Genomic DNA, 21,047 nt, shown 5'->3' on the forward strand with positions numbered 1-21,047 from the left:
GTTTTTTAAGCCAATAAAGCTCGGTACATAAAGGGGCAGACAGAGAAAGTTAGCAGCTGTGTAGTGACGGTGGCGATGAACCCGCAGAGAATTATCAGCTGAACCCGCAGCTCCCCCTCGGCCTCACGGAGCTTTACAGCGAGCTTCGGCTCATCGTTCAGCTGTGCAGTTCAGTCTCGCCGCTCTCGTGGCGTCGTTTCCAGCCGCAGCAGGCAGATGTGTTCAGAGAGACGGCTGTAAACGGCCACCGTCCGCTACCTGCTCGGCAGCAAACACCAGCTGGTGAACACAGTGGAGCATTGTGGGCAATTGAAATGTTTGTTTCTGCTTTCCCGTTAATCTTCTCATGACCAAAAGGATTTATCTCGTCACGTCTTGGATGGATTAAACTTTTCAGCACTATATAAAATAAGAGGAGCTCTATCTTGACCTGCTGTAACGTTGAAATGCTGTCGATTCGTTGAAGCATCGAAAATAATCCACTAACATATGCTTGTTCTTCATAAAGAGTACTTTTATTTGTTTTATTTCACCGAATCACATTTTACTTTTAATGCTTATGTATGTCTACTCAAGCCAGTTTCACTCAAGCAAAATATGTGACCACGTCATGCACCACTGGCAAACTGCACGTGCATTAAAGTAAACACTGGGGGAGCTGTGTGAGTCGGTCATCTAACTTTGTGATGCACCACACCAGAGTGTGTCTCGTCTCACCGAACCACGGCGGCTTTCACACTGTGTGCTCAACCTCTGTTACTCTACCTTATGTCCTCTGTGCCGACAGAGCCCGAGCGTCATTTATGGATATTAAAGTCTCGGCTGCGGCCTCTTCCCCCGTCATTCTGTTCAGGTAGTTCACTGTGGTTTGTTCCCGAGCTCGATCGAACTCTGCGTCTGCGCGTTGGACAAACCACTTGGCGGCTCAGATACCCGCGCTAACAGCAGGACGCAGGCCCCGGCTTCTAGCACCAATTAGCTCACAGTGAGATGTCTCTCACACTCCTGACGCTGCTGTTCCAGGACGCTGTGGTACCTTCCATAGTCCCCCGGGCACACAGCCTCAACCTCCAGCAAAATGAAACAACATGCTGAGGTTTATTGGCTCGGGCTTCAGTCTGGTTTTCAGCATTTATCCTCACTCTCTCTTTGTCAAAAATAATACTAACTCTGGGAAACATATACTAAAAACTAGAATTACTATCTTACACTAAAATAAAGAAAAATGTACATCATTAAAGTCAAAGATTACAATGATTCCGACAGACAGGTGTTTTATTTTCATAGTTTTGGCTGGACCTAAGCAGCTCTGCACGTTGCTCCTGTAGTCGGTCAAATGATCCTACATAAAGAAGTCAGGATATTATTTTGGATTCTGCATTTGAAAAGGTATCCTCATGATCCCGCAGGAGTCTTCTGTCTTCCCGGAAAGATAAAATATATGCCAAACGAAACTAGCATTTAAATGCAACATTTCCACAGACTGAGCTGATCATTGACGTGGTCTGTGCAGCAGCCTTTATCTGATTCCAGCAAAGAAGAACAGCTGGGCAGAGCGTCAGTCTGGGGAAATATTGAATTTCCCACGAATGCACACGAATACTTTCTGCACACGTCTGTGCCAAGTGCATTAAGTCAAGGTTGAACCAGGTCGTTGGTTTGCAGACAGTTTGGGTTTTACCACTCACCTTTGTTTTCTCTCCTAAATACGTTGGGCCCTCTGACAAACTACTTTACTTTCCATCGTCTTTTGTGGCTGGTGTGTATCTTATTCCAACATCCCTCTTAAAGTTTTCAACTTGAGATGTTTTTCCACCAAAAGCTCCAGGCACTTTAATTTCCCAAGAAGTAATGTCCCGGAACTTTCCCAGGGGTAAAAGTTCCTCCAGCCCAGTGTGATTTGTGTTTTACAGCAAAGTAAGTTTGTCTGCTAGTCACAATTCCTTCAGTTATTCATCATTCCCTGCCCACCTTTGCCATTTTCATTAACCGATGTATCTTGTCATTTCAGACCCTGTCAATCCAGACTGCCACTTCCTGCCTTGCCAGTTACCTGATCCCCCCATGCCCACCTGCCCACGTGCTCCCCATTCCCTCAGTAGCCCCCTGGTCTACTTCCGTTTGAGCCAGATTTCGCTCAGCCAGAATATTTACTGTATCATCTCAGCCTTTTTGTATCTGCCTGTTTTTGACCTCCTGCATGTTTTTGGACTTCACCTTGTGCTTGTTCCCTTTTTGTCTTTTTGCCAGGTGTTCCTGCCTCTTGACTTCACCACTACCCTTTAATAAAGGCGAACTGTTTGACCTTTTCATCCGTGTCTCTTGAGTTGTGCATTTGAGTCCCGTGCGTTCTGAGCCGTGATACTGCTGACATATCAAAAGCGCGACCGGTCGCCTTTCACGTCATTTGTCCGCGCTTGTAAGGTCCTCGTTGTTGGTCCTTTGGTTATAAAATCTGTTGGGCTGCTCCATCCTGATTGCTGCCAGCCACAAAACTACAAACAAAACCTATTTGAAGTTGAAGGTTTTAAAAAACAACGGTTGTATAAGAATACTGCAGAAAACTTGAGTCTATCTGACCACTCACCGTTGTTCATCGCTACAAGCCCCACCCTGAAAGTTCCCTAAGTCTTCAGAAAGTACTACCCCTTGAGCGGTGACCTTTCTGGGAGAAAAACTTTCCCCTATCTACCCACTATCTCTAACTTAATTTAGACCCCGGTCCCTATAGAGGTAAGGTTCCTGTTCCCTGGGGAAAATTCCTGCAGTTGGAAATGCACCTTTGCAGTCTGCCAGAAAACCAGGTGATAGTTAGCATGCCATCCACTATGAATAGCACAGACTCCAGCATTGTCTATGGTTCATTTCCTCATGAGGAGCTAGTTGTGTAATAGTAATCTACACACAGCCTGAATAAAGAGCTCCATGTGATCTTTTGACTCTGCAAAGCTTGCATAATATATCTGTCCTGTTACTGGTACCTTCTGTTTAATAAATTGACATTGGAGCTTTTCTGAGTCGACATTGGAGGTATTGCACCACCTCCAATGGACATAAAAGGCTTATTGTTGCGTATCCCTTTTATCTTCTCTTATCTTCTGGCCCGCAGCAGTAGTTTTGCAGATTTTTACTGCTCCGGCCATCATGTGAAAGTGAGAATCGGAGATAAAAACACATGCGATAGCAATGGCCTGCTGAGCCAAAAATAGACCCGGGATGTAGCCTTCTGTCGCCTCCTCGGGAGACTTGGAGGTTATCAGGCCACAGCAGTTGGATCAGTTATAAATCACTGTCCAACCTCTTGACCACAGCAAAGTTTAAGCACAGCAGCGGGCGGCCGGAGCCACTTCAGTAAAGACACATGAGATGCAAGCATGTGTGAGGCGGAGTCTGCCAGGTGGAGCGCATGGGTATATGGTCAGAGGATTACATAAGAGCTGGCAGCAGCTAACAATGCTGTGACCGCTGGTAACCGTATATGACCAATAATAGCGTTTCACTTATTAAAGGAACAGTTCAACATTTTGGAAGATACTCACTTGTCTTGAGAGTTAGATGCCAAGATCGATATCAGTCTAAAACCACCAAAACACCTCTAAAGCCCACTAAATAACACCTGGTTTAATTCATACACAAACAGAAAATGTAAATAAGACGAGATTCGTGGTTTTAGGGGACGATACAGTCCGTAACGGTTCGGTGGCGAGAACCTGGATACACTTCATCAAAACAATATGTTCCAGGGATGAAGCTTCTGCTGAGTGGAGGCAGAGCACTGCTGATTTAAATACAGCATGCTGCAGTGCTTTCCTCTCCAACGGAGATACTGAAGAAGAAGATTTGACATTGTGTGGAACAGATAACTGAAGCTCTGATCAATTATTTCCATCTCCTCTGACGACCTTGATGATGTCAGCCATCTGATGTCAGCGAGGCTGGATCGATCAATCCGTTTGCAGGAGCAGATGAACAGGACTGAACCCGTGCGCCTGCTATCATTCCTCTCACGTAACACTGGACCTTCAACTCGTAACCGAACGGCGTCAGATCCCGCAAGATCAACGCTCGTGTTGTGTGTGGAAGGAATCATTTGCCAAGTCGTGGCTGGCTGAGAGAAGACGCAAACGCTGCTTGTTTATTATAACAGGAATGAATGTTATTTATGTCAGTGTGGTAGGTAGTAGAATTCTAGGCAAAGCACATGTCAGAGTCTGTATCGGCCGTCTCCAGGCTTGTGTTTGTCTGCAGCAGGACATGCATGACCACCTTTCCTCCAGTCCTCCAGTCTCCAGGGTCGGTTTCTATTCACAGTTGTCAAGTTATTCTGTGAGGTCCGGCCTCTGACTGCCTTCCTGCCCTCATCTCATGTTAACATGATTAGAAAACACAAGATTCGTGACATCATAAGTGGATTTTTTGTATTTTGCTGTATGTTAAAACGAAGCGGCCCTGGTCTGGCTAATCAAGTTGTTTCAATACGTTAAAATAAAGGCATTATAGACTGCTGAAGACTCCCTTTAAGATCTTTCCCTCCTTGGCCAGACCGTGAACAGTTCCTTCCATTTCTCTTTCTGAAAAGGGTTTAGTGTCTGTATTTGAAGTTAATATGCCGCTGTACTTGACGGTAAAATATGAGCACCTTCTCAAAGAAAAAAACATCAGCTGTGTCCAAAACATTGGGAATTCTACGCAGAGGAATAGTTTGTCCGAAAGCAAAACATTAAAAATATAATTTGGGCAGCACTCCCACTCAGGGAGGCCCTCTACGTATGCCCTTCCCCCCTGTCTGTGTAACCCAGATGGGAAAAGCTCCTGTTATTCAAAACTGAGTCAGGGAAAGTTTATTATCCCCTAACAAACGACCCAATAGGTCGTCTGCCCAGCAGCTTCCTACGACCCACAGTTACGTTTTATTGTTAGACGACCTCCAGCAGCCGTAGTAGTTATGACGGAGGCAAAAGGAGGAAGTCGGGTGACGTCGTACAAAGAGCGACAAAGTCACAACACACAGGACTTCGACACAGGAGGCGGCTGTTCGTTTCCCATGTGAAACCAATAGTCGCCGTTGTTTCTTTTCAGCACCTTAATGCGTGTTTATTATTGTAACCATGACGACAAAGGTCCTCCAAGCTTGAGGAAGCATTTATTTGAACCCAAACCCAGAACTCTCGCTGAACTTAACCAAGTTGTTTTTGCCCCTAAACGGAACCAAACCGTGACTTTGAACCGACATTTTAAACAGCAGCCACAGTTGAAATGCTGAAAAAATGGGTCTGAAACAACATTGTGTACGGGTCAGGTTTTCAAAAGTTAAACGCTAACATTAATCAATATTGTCTATTGCCTTACGGCCAACAATGCTACCGAAATATTTTAAATCAAATGAGGACTTGGGAACAGCAACGTTGGGGCGCTGCAGGTCACATTTATTTGAAATAAAGCACTTCTTCACTTCTTTGGTTATATGACAAAGAAAACTAAATCATCTATATGCAATGAGGAAAACATCTAAAAGTAACATGTGACATGTGGGTATTGAGCTTGAGACTTTTGGAATCGTTATTTGTGAGCAAACTTCATTCACTGATTGAGGCCTCAAGATGTTGCAGAAAGATATAGAACAAACTGGGAAAGTGGACCCGGAGTTGGGAAACAAGAAATCTGACTGGACACTGACACAAAACTACGAAATGGAAAACAAGCCACCTCGGCTATCTATTATCCTGATGGCGTGACTGATAGAAATTAGATAAAATAATTACATGGCACGCCGTAGTGATACAAGTAGAATTAAAAATGCATCTTCACACAATGTTTCCATGCAGTGTAGAACCAATGACACATTAACGACCTATTTACATTAATTCCATACCAGTAGCTCAGTTTTGTGTGTGAACTTTGTGTTTATTAACTATATTCACAATCCAGGCACAAAAATATAGACTGACTCCCATCATTAAACTTGACCTTGCACAATGTTTTGTTTTTTTTAACATAAGTGAATGCAGTCGTTCTGATAGTCTGAATTTTTCCAGCCTGTGCTGTGTTCATGCCAAACTGAGGAAGAAATGTTCCATTGGTGGGTGGGGTGCCACGGCAGTGACAGTTCTAAAACTTGTTTATGCTGTGTGTAGGGGGAAGCGGTGCACTTTTACATGTGTGTGTACTTCCCAACATGTAGTTAAGCTATTCTCTCCCACCATGTTTTGCGTGGTCAGCGCGGTCACTCTTCATCTGTGTGACTGGGTCCGGCGGAGAGCTCACAGTTCACTCCCAGTGAATGGCAACCATAGCAAAAAGGCTTTGTTCTGCCGCAAAGCCGTGGCTTCATCCCCTCGCTCTGACTTCCAAATGAAGCTCCACGCTGTCTGATACCCAGTGGCACATGGGGAATCAGTCAATAGAAGGTTTAGCTGTTTACATCAGCAGTTATGACCTAGTGTTCACCTATTCATGTCGGGGCTGAGGGTTCCTCTTAGGACCAGCTTAGGGAACCACAAATAATGGCAAACATACAGTCAGCAGGTGCAAATGAAAAGACAGGAACTGAAATAAGTTTGACGGGGCGTCGATGGCCATGTGTGTTCACCACTGGGACGTCCGGTGCAGACCATTGCGCTGCAGAAGAGGAGAAAGATGGTGTTGATCAAACGAAATCATAAAGAGATTTTAAGTGAATACTTCACCGGTAGAACCTGTGTCTATTATATCAACTACCCTCTGGAGGCTTGAAATGTGGCACTGAAACGTTTGCAGCTTCCTCATTCGTGGAGAAAAGCAGCTGTAGTCAGCCTGGGTGCACAACAGTTACACTATTCAATGGGTAACACAATATGTGTCGGAAATCCCTCCCTATTTGCTACCTACTGAAATCTAAGCGTACAAATTTGCATTATCAAAAATTCCACTAGTGGAACAAAATAGTACAGTAGTGTCCATTGTGCAATGCTTTGCCTCTGATAGATGTGAAAGTCACATTCATGTCTCCTCATGATGATTCATAAGTGTCTGAAAATTCAATTTCCTGCTCACTGTAAAGTAAACTATTTAGTGTGTATTGTATTTCAGGTTTTCAAGAATCATAAGATTCGCAGAAACTTAAACCCCTCCTCGTCACACCCACTCTTCCACACTATTTCAATGGTTGTTTTGATACTTTATTTTACCACAAAAATGGTAATCCATTGGAAACCATTGTAACTGCTGTGAATCCAAATGGACTACAGCTGCAGTCCTCCATGATGAAGCATGCTACAAACCTCTCAGAGCAACCTTAAAAGCTTAGGGGCACGTGTTTATTACAGATAATGATTTAGAAGATAAATGTTTAGTACAGAGAAATGTGGAAAAAGACTACTACTATAATAGCAAATTGAGAGCAGTCACGTCTAATCAAACACTACCCTTCCCACCTTTATTTCTTGCATCAAGAGAGAAAAGATGGAAGAAGAACAGAGTGCACTCAGTCCAACTAGCACATTAAACAGACTGAGTAAAAGACACAAGGCCTTGAGAGAGTGAGCTCCGTAAGGTAAGAAAAAAAAATCCAGACAAAGAAGTGATTCATAGTCAACCTGCAGAAGAGGTTGCTATGGATACAGCTGGAGCTGAGAGGTTGACATGCACTGAGGCAGGGGAATAGAAAGGCATCTGGAGGAAGGCAAGTGACAAGGAGAAATGAAGAGAACGGTGGAGTGAAGAAGGAGAGGCGTCGGGGGTTCGGGGTAGGACCTACGCCATTTCCGTTTGTCTGTGTGAATGCAGTGTTCCCAGTCTCAGTTTGTGTTGAGGGGGTGCTGCTCCCGCTGTTGGCTGCAGAGTTGGTGGAAGCTCTGGGAATGACCATGTCACAGGATGGGTCGGGAGGGTGCTGCGTGAAGTCATAACATGGGCCGTGACATAAGCATCCAAACTACAGGCAGGGAGTATATCTGTACCTGCCTGCTGTTTGGAAAGACCTCTCCAAAGGGCTCAGGAGGGCAGAGTCTGTATCCCCCTTCAAATCAAGTCATTAAGCCCTGCAATGACTTATTCAGATTGAAATTTACCTCTCAGGTTTCAGCATTTATGTAGTTGACTCCTACAATACGTAACAAAGCATTAACTTATGACCCCTCAAAAATGCCTGTTCTGATCTATGATGTACTCGATGGGCCTGCATGGCCTAAGAATTTACCGTTCAGCCCCCAGTTACGTTTAATACGCCTTTCAAACTTTCCCTTTTGGCAGTGGTTTTGATTATAGTGTCAGATTTACCAATCAAAACTCCTTTTTTCTTTTCAAACCTAGGGTCTGTGATTTAACAAAGAAATATACAAAAGCACCACGTGTTTTTCTTATGTAACCGGGTTTTGGTGGCTGTACTACAACTGAATGACGATCAAAGGACTGAGAAAATGACAAATATAATTTACCTCCAGATTTAGATACGTAAATAGTAATAGGGTTATGAGTAGGGTTGGGGTCCGGTAGCATTCTATCGAGTCTTAATTCAGAATCAAATCCACTTAATCAAATCCGAGTCCCGTCGAATCCCCTATGGAATCTCATAAAGTTTAGCTTTCAACATGTGCGAAGTAACCAGACTTTTAAATAAATACAACTCAAAGATTCAGTTTAGATCTACAATCAGCTGTTGTTGGGCCAGAAGCCAGAAATACCACGGCTCCTGGTGGCAGCTACTAAATTAATCAACATTAACATTAATTCAGCTAGTCTAAATCATTTTGATAACCTGTAGCTACGACCTGAAAATGAGCTGAGCGGCAGAAGATATGAAATGTTTATTACTGGTCCAAATATCGTATTCAGAATTATGAGGTTGATTAGCTCAAGATACTGATTTGATCTGTAGAAAAGGCTGAACTGGGACTCTCCTGGATTTAACGTGCTGCCATCAGCCGATCATTTCTCCAGAGAAGAGTCTCCACCCTCATTTTAACCGCAGAAAACGACGGCCAGTGCAGGCTGTAAATGAGAAGCCGCTAATGTTACCGGCGTGTCTTTGCTAATAAAAATAACGAAGAGAGATAAAAGAGATTAACGGTCGGTGCTTAACCAATCCAGATATTTTGCTGACTGGGAAGTTTGCCAATACGCCTTTTTATGGCACATGTATGCCATTTTTAATATCGTCCATATATTTTATCCACTCCTCATCAACTTTGGCACATAGCATATCTGGACCTGCATGCTGCTATCAGATGCAGCTTTGCTATAATTATCTGAACGAGTGTTGTAGGCGGGGGCTGTTTTCAGGAAACTGTTATCGCTCTTCTTCCTGTACTGGTGAGCATGTGCAGGTATTTTTCTTGTTTACAGTTAAATTGGAACCCATTTTGCTTGAACGCCACTCAAACGCTTATTGTAACTTTATTTGTGTCTCATTTGTTTCGATTGTAAGTTCAAAGGTTGTTCATTACAATAATAATTTCCCTACCACAGGATATGCCTACGTGTTTGCAAGTGTGCTGGGAAACAGCTATACATCTGCCTCTACGCTATTCCTGTTATGTTCAGCTCTGCACCTCTGTAAACAAGTCACATGGGCGTATACTCACTTTTCCAATTGCCTTGGTGATGAGAGCTAGTTCAGTGGGCTGGTAGACCGAACTACGCAGCTGCCCGGTGTAGCCGCTGTATGGAGACACAGGCTTGGCCCCTGTAATGGACAGAGAGAGACAACAAGTGTCACTATTTTGTCACATACCAAGCCCTCTGTGTGATATGCGTGGGCCTCTTAATTGCTACCGTTCCCATGAAACCATCTCTTAAATCTTTAGATTACAGTCATTTAAGATACACGGCACTTAATCACCAGAACGAGACCATGGGGCACTATCAGTCCTCTATCTCGTTTGTGCCTTCAGTGATGTATCCTGTAGAAACACCCAGCGGAGGTGGATGTGAGAGATGGCTCTTTCGCACTTTGTGGCTCCCGTCGTCAAAATATTTTCCCCTGGATGAAACTGTTGCCACACCTCAGTCACCATGGAGACAATGAAAACACATGGCGTGATGTTTCTGGTGGGACTGAGGGGCAGAGAGGGAGCGGCGGACTGGGAGTGTTTTATGTATGATACAGAGATTGGGGATGCAGTTAGAGACTAGACACTCATTAACAGGAATGATTCAGAGGGCACCTCCCCTCTGAATCCCAGGCTGAAGCATCTGGGAAAGGAATGCGTACAGAACTGTGATCGAATTTTTCATGTCCTGGTGCTGACGACTATTATTGACTTTTTAGTTATAGCTCACATTACAAGGATACAATTTCATTATCACGGGAGTTAACTGGGGAGTTCATTGAGTCCAATGTTGCTGCTCTGTGCCACAAACCCAGATCTGAACATTTTCATGTCACACAGCAGCTGTGCATACAATATTTCACATTCACAAATTCAAAATGGAATAATCTTTAATTGATGTTTGACTTTAAGATGTTTCTTAAGTAAAATAAAATAAGTAATGGCAGTGAAACCTACTCAACACATGCAAAATCCCTGTGTCAAAATCAACCCACGTTGGGTCAGTAGAGCACAGACACAATACTTGGTTAACTCCACCCAGCACCAGTGGCTTGTTTTGACCCAGTGTCAGACACAAAAAGCTCAAGTTTACCTTAAAACCGCGCATTAATTGTTAACTGTAGAAAAGGGTTTACATGGCATTCAAAACTGTAAAGGAGACACGCAATATTAACAATCACTAACAAAAAGTGACATGTAAGTTTAAAAAGAGCTAGTGTAGATTGTAATAATCCACAACCACACAATGTTTTAGTTTGGGTAAAAAACAGTAAACAGTAAAAGCTGGGTCAGAAAACTGTCCGTTGTCCTGGGTGGTTTTCTACCCATGGGTACTGGGTGGAGTTGACTCAGTATAATGTTGGTCCTACAGTAACACTGACCCAATCTGGGTCAAATGGACCTGGTGATTTTGGTGTGACAATGCAAACATACTGAGTGTTTGGGAGTTTGTTTGCTTTCGTATTGGCTGAAGAAGGAAAGCAAGACAGGCAGAGGAGTGGAAAGAACATGATGAAAAGAAGGAAGTAAAAATACAGGATAGGGAAAAAAGAGAAAGAAAGAAAGAAAGAAAGTCTTGTTATATACTAAAACTCTTTAGATGATGTCTAAAAGTCATATTGTCACTGAGCAGCAACACCGTATTTCAGAGTTCCTAATATTGTGACAAATTGAAGGTACAAGATTTTACTTGAAAACGGCCATATTTATGTCATGTTGAAAGTAAAACCCAAATCTCCAAATTATTTTCATTTTAAATGGTTCTGGGTAGGGTCCTGATCTGTTCTTTTGGATCGAGTCTAATGATCCTCAGGTCTGTACACACTGGATGTGACAGCCCTTGGGTTCCTTTAGAATCAGGTCTCTTTTTTGGAAAATTAATTTATGGACATTGAGTTTGGGTATTTGCTCCACAGAACAACTTTGGATTGGGACCAGAATTTTGGAGCCGTGGGACATCTACTCAGGGTCACCACTAGAACCCATTGTAATGGTTGGGAATCCAAGCTGACTACAGCTGCTGCCCTCTGTGAAGGAGCAAGCCTTCAATGCTGTCAGAGCCATCTTTTACTCCTCCAGTTGGTGAGACTTTGACACTTTGACACACACGAGTATTTCTTAAAACATGAAACTCACATGCTTAAAAATTCAGTTTTTCTTTAGCACAGATAGTTTTAATTTAACTGTAAAGGTGTAATTAACAACCCATGAATCATTAATCTGTCAGCGAGAGAGAAGCCACACATTAAGTACCTTGGTGGGGCTCGTCCATAGAGAAAGCCTTGTTTTCCATGAACATGCTCTTGGAGCCCTGTTCCTTCAGGATCGTTTCGTAGCCGACTCCTTGGTTTGGGTACAGATCTTCTCCATAGCTCTGCTGGCTTTCATCATCGCTGGTTAAACAGCAGATTTCAGGAATTGTGTAGATGATGAGGAACACCCAGGCGTTCGCCACCAAGGCGATGGCCAAGGTGGGGTCATCCCATGAGGGTCCCCCGTGCGTCTCATTCCCATAGACGTACATAACGATCCATGCCACCCAAATTCCCACAGAGAACAGGCTGGTCAGAAGGATACAGGCACCTTCCCTCTTCCACTGCTTGTGTTTGCCTGCCATGATAGCCAGACTTGCCACCACCACAGCCAGGATCAGGGTCATCACGTAGATCAATGCCATGACAAAGTCCTGGTTGGCGATGTTGCATGGCGTAGCTGTTGCTCTGCCAGTTTCAGCTGTGGCATTGAGTGGCCGCTGCGGGTGACGCACCACTGTGATGATCAGCCACTCGGTGTTGATGACCACCTCCACCAGCCACAGCCCTGCTGCCCCAAGACATAAAACCCAGGCCCGGGGCCCGCTGTTCCGTCTGGCGAGGATGTTCACCCTCACACACTGCATCAGGAGGCAGGCAAAGCAGCCACCAAACAGCACCCCGAACAGGAACCTCCGTGAGGCACAGGTGGAGAAGTCCTTTCCCACAATGAAGGCGAAGGTCAGGCAGAAGAGACCGGCAGTGCTGACCAGGAAGCAAGCATGGAGACCAACTGAGCTCTTGCGGTTCTTGTCTTTCATGAAGGGCAAGCTGGCGAGCAGCGAGATGAACAGCACTATGGAGAAGACGATGCCAGCCGCCGCGAAGGCCTCCAGCACGATGCCCCAAACTGCACTGAGGTCACACAGGTTGTAATAGAGGGAGTCCACATTAGGTCCACAGCTCTGAGGGGTGCTGTTGGCAGCCATTGTGACCAGGATAGGCTAGAGTTCAGTTTGGAGAAGTTGCTCTGGGATCCTGACTGTACCTGTTAGGATGGACAAACAGGGAGAGTCTGCGAAAGGTCCAACGTGGACAGATCTCAACAAAGACCTCTAAATACGTCACCAATGCAAGACTGGGGTACTTTAGTCCACACCCAATCAAGCAAATATTACACTTGAATGAGTCAGTATACTGTACACTCAGAAAACACATTCTAAACAAAACCTTTGTCATGATGTTTATCCAGAAAATGCGCAATAAAAAGTGACTTTCCTGTTATTCAGAGGTGGAGAGAATCATAAAGTCAAACCCTGGACTTTTTCCCAACTCTAATGTCAATCATTAATAGAATTGGTCTACAAATATTGTTTCTGTACATTACACCTGAGTCAATGAGGTGAAAGTCTATCAAACCTAAGGTGCTGTGGGAAGAACTGGAGTTTTACATTTCCAGTGTAAATAATGTACATATCAAATCGAACAGTGGTACATCACTGGTACTTTTTTGGTGTTCTCTGTTGAACAACATCAGAGTCATCAGAGTGTCTACTTTGTGAATAAACATCTCCACACTACCAGTCTTGTCTTTCTGCCATGTCTGGCTGTGTCTCTTTGTCCCCGTCAGATCCAATTACACTGATCTGAGGACAGTCTCTGAGCCAAATTGATAAAAGTGTGGTGGCGGACTTTCAGTCTTTCTAACTCCTGTGACTCACTCACAACAAGGATCTTTCTGGAACAAAGAAATCAACCTCTTCTGTTTCTCCATGTTCCCAGACGTGGTTGGTCCTTTGGTTTTGTGGTCACTTTTGGTCATTAACTGAAGGGTTGTGTGTACTATCAGTCCTTTGGTAGTAAACTAATACAAACGACTAATATGTGAGTTTTCATTTTGGGCCTGTGGTAGCACTGTATTAACAAAGGTCCCACTCTTTAAAAGTCATTTTAACCTCTGTTACAATGGAGAGCTCAAGCACCAACTGTTTTATAGCATGGTTGTAATTTCTGGATGAGTCATTCCAGTATGAAGCTAAGAATTTTTTTTTTTTTTTTTAATTAAGGCACAAGGCAACAGTTTGACTTTCCAAATATGTCACATATGTGACCACTCAGCAGGTACATGAAAACAACCTGCAACAGATGAAGGTTAGACCAAGGTCTCCCAGCTGGTGACACAATGTCTGAGGGACTTCAAACTGGGTTTTTTTTTCATACAAAAGTTGTGCAGAGATAAATAATTTACAAGGACAGTGAAAAATCTGACTCATAGAATATTTCATCAAGATCCAAACAAATCAATGGTGAAACTTAACTATTTCTCATTTTGCAGTGGGAGGCCCTGCGAGACCCTGGATTCTTTCTATGGGATCACTGTTTTAAAGAAGCAACATTTTAAATCCGAGGTTCAAACTTAATTCTTGACCTCGGAAAAAGCAGTTAAGAAAAACAATGGGGGAAAAAAAGCATTGTAATCACAACATCTATTTAGTAGACGTTTTGGAGCTTTCAATCACATTGCATGAGCTTCATCAGCAGATTTGTTTTGGCTTGTGAAATGGCTTGTTAAAGCTTTTACTGTCAGACAACATGGATGATAAGGGCTCAAAGCGATCAGAAGAAAGGTTCTGTGACAACTGGGAAAACTGCTGTGCATCTGCCAATGAAGATCATGAGATGTAGAACTCAAGCGATTAGTCACTTAGCTGAGAGAAAAATAATCAGCGACTTTTTTGATAATCAATAATCTTTAATAAGGACATTCCAGCTTCTCTTTTGAGTGACTTTGTTGCTCCTCTCTATTTAATATCATTGCAAATTAAAAAATTGTGGGTTCTGGACTCCTGCTTGGACTAAACAAGACCATATAACCGTTAGTTGCGGTACTAATGTGATTTGATTGAAAGCTCCAGAACAGCTAAAAATTTGAGTTTGCGGTGAGATTATTTTCTCAGCAACATCTTGAATATATTAAGATGTATAACTACGCAGAAACCGACAACATGTAGAGCCAAAGGCTGGACTACGAAACAGGCAAAGTGGGCAACTGCCCCAGGGTCTCAGACTCTTAGAGGCCCCAAAGATCTCAGGTTCACTCACCTTTTTCACTGTCATTATCAGTTGATCTAACGAGTCTAGAACCTTCTCATACTCATTTCTTTGGCATCATTTCAGCAGCGACTAACGAACACGCAAGGCAGAGGAGCTACATCCTCAGTCAGAAAAACGGACTGAGGCTGCATTAAACCCTGGAACCAAACGGCACATTTACCTCCATGAAGTCAAATTTATGCTGCTCGGCCTGTCCCAGATATATCCTGCCCACCTCCTCTCACATCAACGAGCATTTTAGGCACCCGGCCTATGGAAAAACGGCTTCACATATGCAGCACTTCAACGGGGGTTGAGGACTACAAGCGACCACCCTACACACTTTACCCGCATGTAAGACGAAGACCCGCACAAGGCACTAGATATCCCTCATAGGAGCCTGTGTGGAGGAAAGCAGCGCAAAGGCCGAGTTACTGCGCACTTTATGTTGACCAACAAACACCAAAACAAAGAAATGACACGGATGTATTTCATTGAAAGGTTTATGTGGCCATGTCTCTGGATACACAGAGAAGCACCCCTAACCACACACACACACACACACACACAGCCAAGCAGCCTGGGCTCGGGCGGGTCCGAAGCGAGGTGGACTACCTGGACGATCCCCGCAGACCTCGCCTCCGTGCCGGTTGCTGATGTCGCCTGTTGAAACGCTTCTTCACCTGCTGCAAACGGCGCAGTGGAAGGTAAAATCATCGAGAGTAGAAAAAAAAAGGAAAGAAAAAAAAAAAGAGTGGTCACTAAAAAAGTTTCTGCTCTCCGCCGAGTGTCACAGAAAACCCAACGAAACTGATCTCGGCTCAGTTCATCTGAAAATAATGGCGATAAAAAGTTTATGAATCCTTTTTTTTCGAGCGCTTCCTCACGATCTGAGCGCTGTGATGGTCTCTCTCACACACACACACACACACACACACAGACTTTAATGCGCGAGTGTAGTTTTCTCACAGCATCTCACGAGACCGCTGCTCTACGCGATCCGCTCCCTTCTGTCTTTCTGGTGCGAGCAGTTTCGCCGGACAGTCGTGTCACCGCACTTGGCATCGGACGAACAGGCGCGACGACGGAGCGGCCGGAGCACGAGAGCGTCTGAACGCCGCGTCGACGGTGTGTGGAGACATCTGGTGGCGAAGAGTCAGGCAGCCGGAAAAAAGAAAGAAAGAAAGAAAGAAAGGACGCAGCATGGAGACACCCGGTGCCGTTTCACTGTGTGTGATCGAAATCCTAAGAAACCAGAATGAAAAAGTTTTTTCTGAAATCTGCTTTTCAGAAGGTTTGAGCAACAATATCACGAGTGTTATGTGGAAAAAAGACCTTATAGAGTTCAACACGTTATATTTGGTCACTTTTATAACAAAAGTTCTTTAAAAAAAGCCCCTTTTTGTAATAGATCGTGATACTTATCTGAATGAAATAGACGACATGAATTAAATGCACTGAATTTTGATGCTTCTGTTTCTTCTCTATTTATTTTCTTTTTTCTTTTATTATTCATAAGCGTGTTTCATTTCGCCTTCTCGTCTTTATGCCCTTTTAGGGCTTATTTAAGGCCCTCTCAGTGTCCTTGCTTTCGAATGGTGCTCTACAAATAAACTTCCCTAAAAGTAATCACAGTGTGGAAAATGGCAGGGAAAAAAATCAAACCAAAATTATGCAGCAGTTTCGCTATAATGCCCTAGTCTGGCTCTGGAAAACTCTGTAAATCCCAAATGTTGTCTGGCTCCTGTCTCAGCCTTGTTTATTTGGGCCTCCTGCCGTTCTCCATCCAGCCGCAGGACGCCCCCAGAACCTTCCCTCCAATCCCAGTCACCTGACCTCCCCCGCCCGCTCACACACCTGGTTCCGGTTTCCTCATCGGTCCTTCCTGTGTTTAAACCTGCTCCTGGCCAGATCGTCATGTCCCCAAGTGTCGTCATACCCGCTGTTCACGATGTGGACAATCACCTCACCTGCCTGTTGGCCTGCCTGTTTGCATGCCTGTTTGCCTGCCTGTTGGCCTGCCTGTTTACCTGCATGTAGGCCTGCCTGTTGACCTGCCTGTTGGCCTGCCCGTTTGCCTGCCTGTTTACCTGCCTGTTTGCATGCCTGTTTACTTTGCCTGTTGGCCTGCCTGTTTGCCTACCTGTTTACCTGCCTGTTTGCCTGCCTGTTTACCAGCATGTTTGCCTACCTGTTTACCTGCCTGTTGGCCTGCCTGCTGACCTGCCTGTTGACCTGCCTGTTTGCATGCCCGTTTGCCTGCCTGTTTACTTGCCTGTTTGCCTGCCTGTTTACCTGCCTGTTTGCCTGCCTGTTTGCATGCCTGTTTACCAGCGTGTTTGCCTGCCTGTTTTCCTGCCTGTTTACCAGCGTGTTTGCATGCCTGTTTACTTTGCCTGTTGGCCTACCTGTTTACCTGCCTGTTGGCCTGCCTGTTTACCTGCCTGTTTGCATGCCTGTTTGCATGCCTGTTTGCCTGTAGGCCCTGGTCATCGTTTCATTAACGTTACTTCATTGCACCTGCCTGCATTTGGGTCGTCCTGCCTGTTTTCCGCACATGTGAGCAAACACTGAATTATTCTTTATTTTTTTCTAGTCCTCTGCAGCCCTTTGACTCCTATTCTGAATGTGCCTTTTAAAGACAGAAGTTAATGTTAATTCCCTTTACTTTGTCTACAGAAGTAAAAATAAAATAACCCAAATCCCTTACTTAAAATAAAGGAATACAATTAATTAATTAATTAATTAATTAATTAATACATTTAAAAGTTTGAATCTGCATCAACATAAAAATAAAAAATAAAAAGTATAAAAGTATTTATTCTTAATTTGGGTTTCAGTGAACTGGTTAATGTGAAGTGGTTATCTCCACAGAAGAACAGTCTTGAGTCCACGTTGGTACTTTTAAGTTTTACCAGGTCAACCACTGTGTGTCCAGACAAGTTTTGACTCCCACTGTGTTTAACTGTTAGCTCTGAACTCAGCACTAAAATTTATACCATCACAATCGTGAAAATTAATTTACTGATTTTATTATCTCAGTTCATGACAATATGATGACAGGTAGGCTAAGGAACCAGTGATTAGTTTGATCATTTAATATTTCCTACAATTCGCTTGATTCTCATTCTCTTTATTTTCCTTGAAAAGGCCTTGGCAGAGGTAGACACTAGTTCCTTAAGTAAATAAAACAGGCTCCATAACCATCGGTGGCCTTTGGGGAATCTGATGGTGGCTGTAGGTACTGACGGTGAAAGGGAAGATTTTAGTTCTTACAATGTCTATGCTCGTTAAACGTTCCTCCAGCAGACCCTCACTCACACTTGTTGCTCAAGAGCTGATATTTCCTGCTTCATCTCCCTCAGTCTGATCTCTATAGAGTGGACAGCTTCTTTTGTTTGGACCTTCTCTGACGAGCAGTCCTGTTTTTACCTCTCCACTCTCTGTAATTGAAGGTTATCGTTTATCAGGTCCCAGATAAAGATCGGATCCATGTCACACCGGTGTCACTCCAGTGACCTCCAACGCCCCCACCGCGTCCGCCATCCCTGAGCTCAACCCACATTATGTTATCTGTGGAGATCTTTAAGGATGTTTCCGCAATGACCCGTTCACTGTCTCCTTGAACCAAAGCCCCAGAGAAACATTAGAGAGGGGCAATCTGTAGCGAATCATTCCTCACTCTGGGGCTCCGCAGGGACAAATTCGTCAGTGTCTGACCTTTCTATTACAGTATTTTTCGACATATTATACTCCAACATAAAATTATACCCGAAACCAAACTAAATGTTACCAGTAGAGGTAGATGCGCCTGAATTAAGCGCAGAATCTGAGTGCGCCTCAATGCTTTAGGATAAGCAATAATCTAAAAACCATCCACAAAACGGAGTGATGCTCTATCCTACGCCCGAACGTTTGCAGGTGCACATCTCGGTCTTTTTCCAACAGCTATATCTGTTGTAGTATACTCACCTGATACACAATATATTCCAGGTCGTAGCTGCACGGTGTAAATAACAACTGCAAAGTTCGGTGTTAAACATTTATTTGCTCTCCATATAAAACTCTTCTCAGTGCTTACAGACAGGATCAATCTGCATCGCAATTACACTTGTGCCAAAAGAAAACCGAGGAATAGTGTAAACAACGCGCAAGAAGCCACTTTAACAACAACAGGCCAACATGCAGGAGAACATGCCGTTGAACATTTATCATATTTAAATTCACTGAAACAGTAAACAGTGTTTTCGGAACGGAAACGCCAAAGGAGTGGCGTCAGGTTGTTCCATAATGAAGTTAAAGTCGAACACGTTCGTACAGAAACAGATTTTAAGGGGCCATGCATGTTGTGGATGGTTTAACCATTACGTATACTGCAGACATCTTTACACTGCATCTCTGCTTTCCGTTTTTTTTCTTTTTTTGTTTTTTTTTTGGTTAATTTGTTTTCAAGTTATTTCAAAAGAGAATCAAATCAACTTTCGGAGAATTGAAACTTGTTTGTGAAAGGCAGCCAGTCATGGTAAACAAATTTGGTTTCTTTTTTTTTTAATCGGAGTTATGTTATTATTGTGTGTCAATAGCTGTAAGCATAGGCTGTTTTTAAAACTTTCCTTGTTGATGTGTTTAAAAAAAAAAGTAAAGTACCAAATTCACAATATTACATTAAAATTAGCATTAGAATTAGCATTCAAAAATGACAACTTAAAAACCCCGCAGCAACATTTTTTTCAAAGAAATAATGCCTGGGTTGCTCAGATTAACAGACTTTTATTAAGAGACACAAAGGACACTCCTCAGGGAACGTGGACAGTTTTCACTATTAAGGTTAATTAACATGTGTAGTTCCAGTGAAAGCCGTTCTGTATGGATTATCCAGGGTAACCAGGACATTGTTTCTGGAAAGACTTGCTGCTGTCGGATTTTTCTCTGCTTTGAGGAGCAATTAGATCCCCCAATATATACGAGGCTAGATACCATAAGTGGTCCTCATACCTGTACGACAATCCATTAGTGCATTATCCCAAAAACCACATGAGCATGTTGCTGACAACCCTCTCTCCTGAACATCCCACGTATATTCTGCCAATTTGCAAAAGCTAATACATTTTAAAAAGAATGTCACCTGAATTTTTATCGACATAATGAGGAAATGTTTTTTAATGTACCTGCCCAATCCCTAAATGTATCTGCAACACATTCACTGTCAACGTAGTTAATTTGATTTCCTGGTAATATGCAGGTGGCTAAAGCAACATTAACATTTTTACTGTCATGGTCAGGCAACTCAAAACTCTTGGTTAAGGTTAGGGAGAGATCATAGTCATATATACACACACATATATATATATATATATACACACATATATATATATACACAACATTTTGAGATTGAAAGTTAATTCTTCATCTGGAAACAGTGGCAGAACAATCTCACCACTGGGCCCATTTTGCAGGGGCACCGATTTTTACGGGATTGGGCAACTATGACCCGATAAAGGTAACAGAAAGATTGGGTTAATGGTTAAAAGACCCCAAAGGTGACTCGAGACTGGACACAAACCTCTGTCTCCAGTGTTGGAATCAGACGCTTTGTACGCCCCTTCCGACGACACGAAGGGTAGAAGAATGTCACTCTACTTCATCATTGCTACTGACTGGACACATGAGCCACTTTAAACTGCCTGAACAAACAAGTTTTACTCTCATGTCTGGTTCAGTCATTATTCATGTGAAACATCAGGAAAGGTGCAATTTTTTAAACTGTTTGAGCCAAAACTGTTCAACTGTTCTGGGCAGGACAATTTCCAGATTATGTTTAAGTGCTTCCTTTAACTTTCCATAAAGTGTGAGCTTCCTGTATTTCAACAAGTGCATCTGATAGGACACACTGCGGTGCTTTGTCTTTTCAATTGATTCCTTCTGACACCTGCTGAGCAGCAGGCCGGGCTGAATAGGAGCAGATTCAGGGGACATAACTAGGTGTTTGAACAGGCATAAAGGACAGATGGCAGGCAGACAGGGGACGTGGGGCCAGCAGGGTTTACCTGCTCCTTAATGTCCTCACCCCTCTCCTCCATAACAGCTGCGCAGATGTGTGGAAGCTACAGCCCAGCTCCATTAAACTTTAATCAAAGCCTGCTCTGGCTTCTTAACATCGTATTATGGTCTCAAC

The 21,047-nt window shown here is 43.5% G+C and overlaps 1 protein-coding gene across 8 annotated transcripts; it reads right to left on the minus strand.

The window, feature by feature from the left end:
* Positions 1 to 5,174: 5,174 nt before the first annotated feature.
* Positions 5,175 to 15,941, minus strand: gprc5c (G protein-coupled receptor, class C, group 5, member C). Of its 8 annotated transcripts, XM_040136058.1 has the most exons (5): positions 15,488 to 15,923; positions 11,781 to 12,827; positions 9,561 to 9,661; positions 7,736 to 7,870; positions 5,175 to 6,618 (listed from the first exon to the last, which is right to left on the minus strand). In XM_040136058.1, the coding sequence occupies exons 2-5, from the start codon at positions 12,766 to 12,768 to the stop codon at positions 6,586 to 6,588; spliced, it is 1,257 nt and encodes a 418-aa protein (XP_039991992.1). In that variant the 5' UTR covers positions 12,769 to 12,827; positions 15,488 to 15,923; the 3' UTR covers positions 5,175 to 6,585. The 8 variants fall into 8 exon arrangements, with proteins under 8 accessions (XP_039991992.1, XP_039991988.1, XP_039991994.1 ...); XM_040136054.1 differs by having other exon boundaries at positions 5,175 to 7,870; positions 15,842 to 15,941; XM_040136060.1 differs by lacking the exon at positions 7,736 to 7,870.
* Between the last annotated feature and the right edge of the window lie 5,106 nt (positions 15,942 to 21,047).

This window comes from Xiphias gladius, chromosome 9 (assembly GCF_016859285.1).
Source record: "Xiphias gladius isolate SHS-SW01 ecotype Sanya breed wild chromosome 9, ASM1685928v1, whole genome shotgun sequence".
NCBI classification, from domain to species: Eukaryota; Metazoa; Chordata; class Actinopteri; order Istiophoriformes; family Xiphiidae; genus Xiphias; species Xiphias gladius.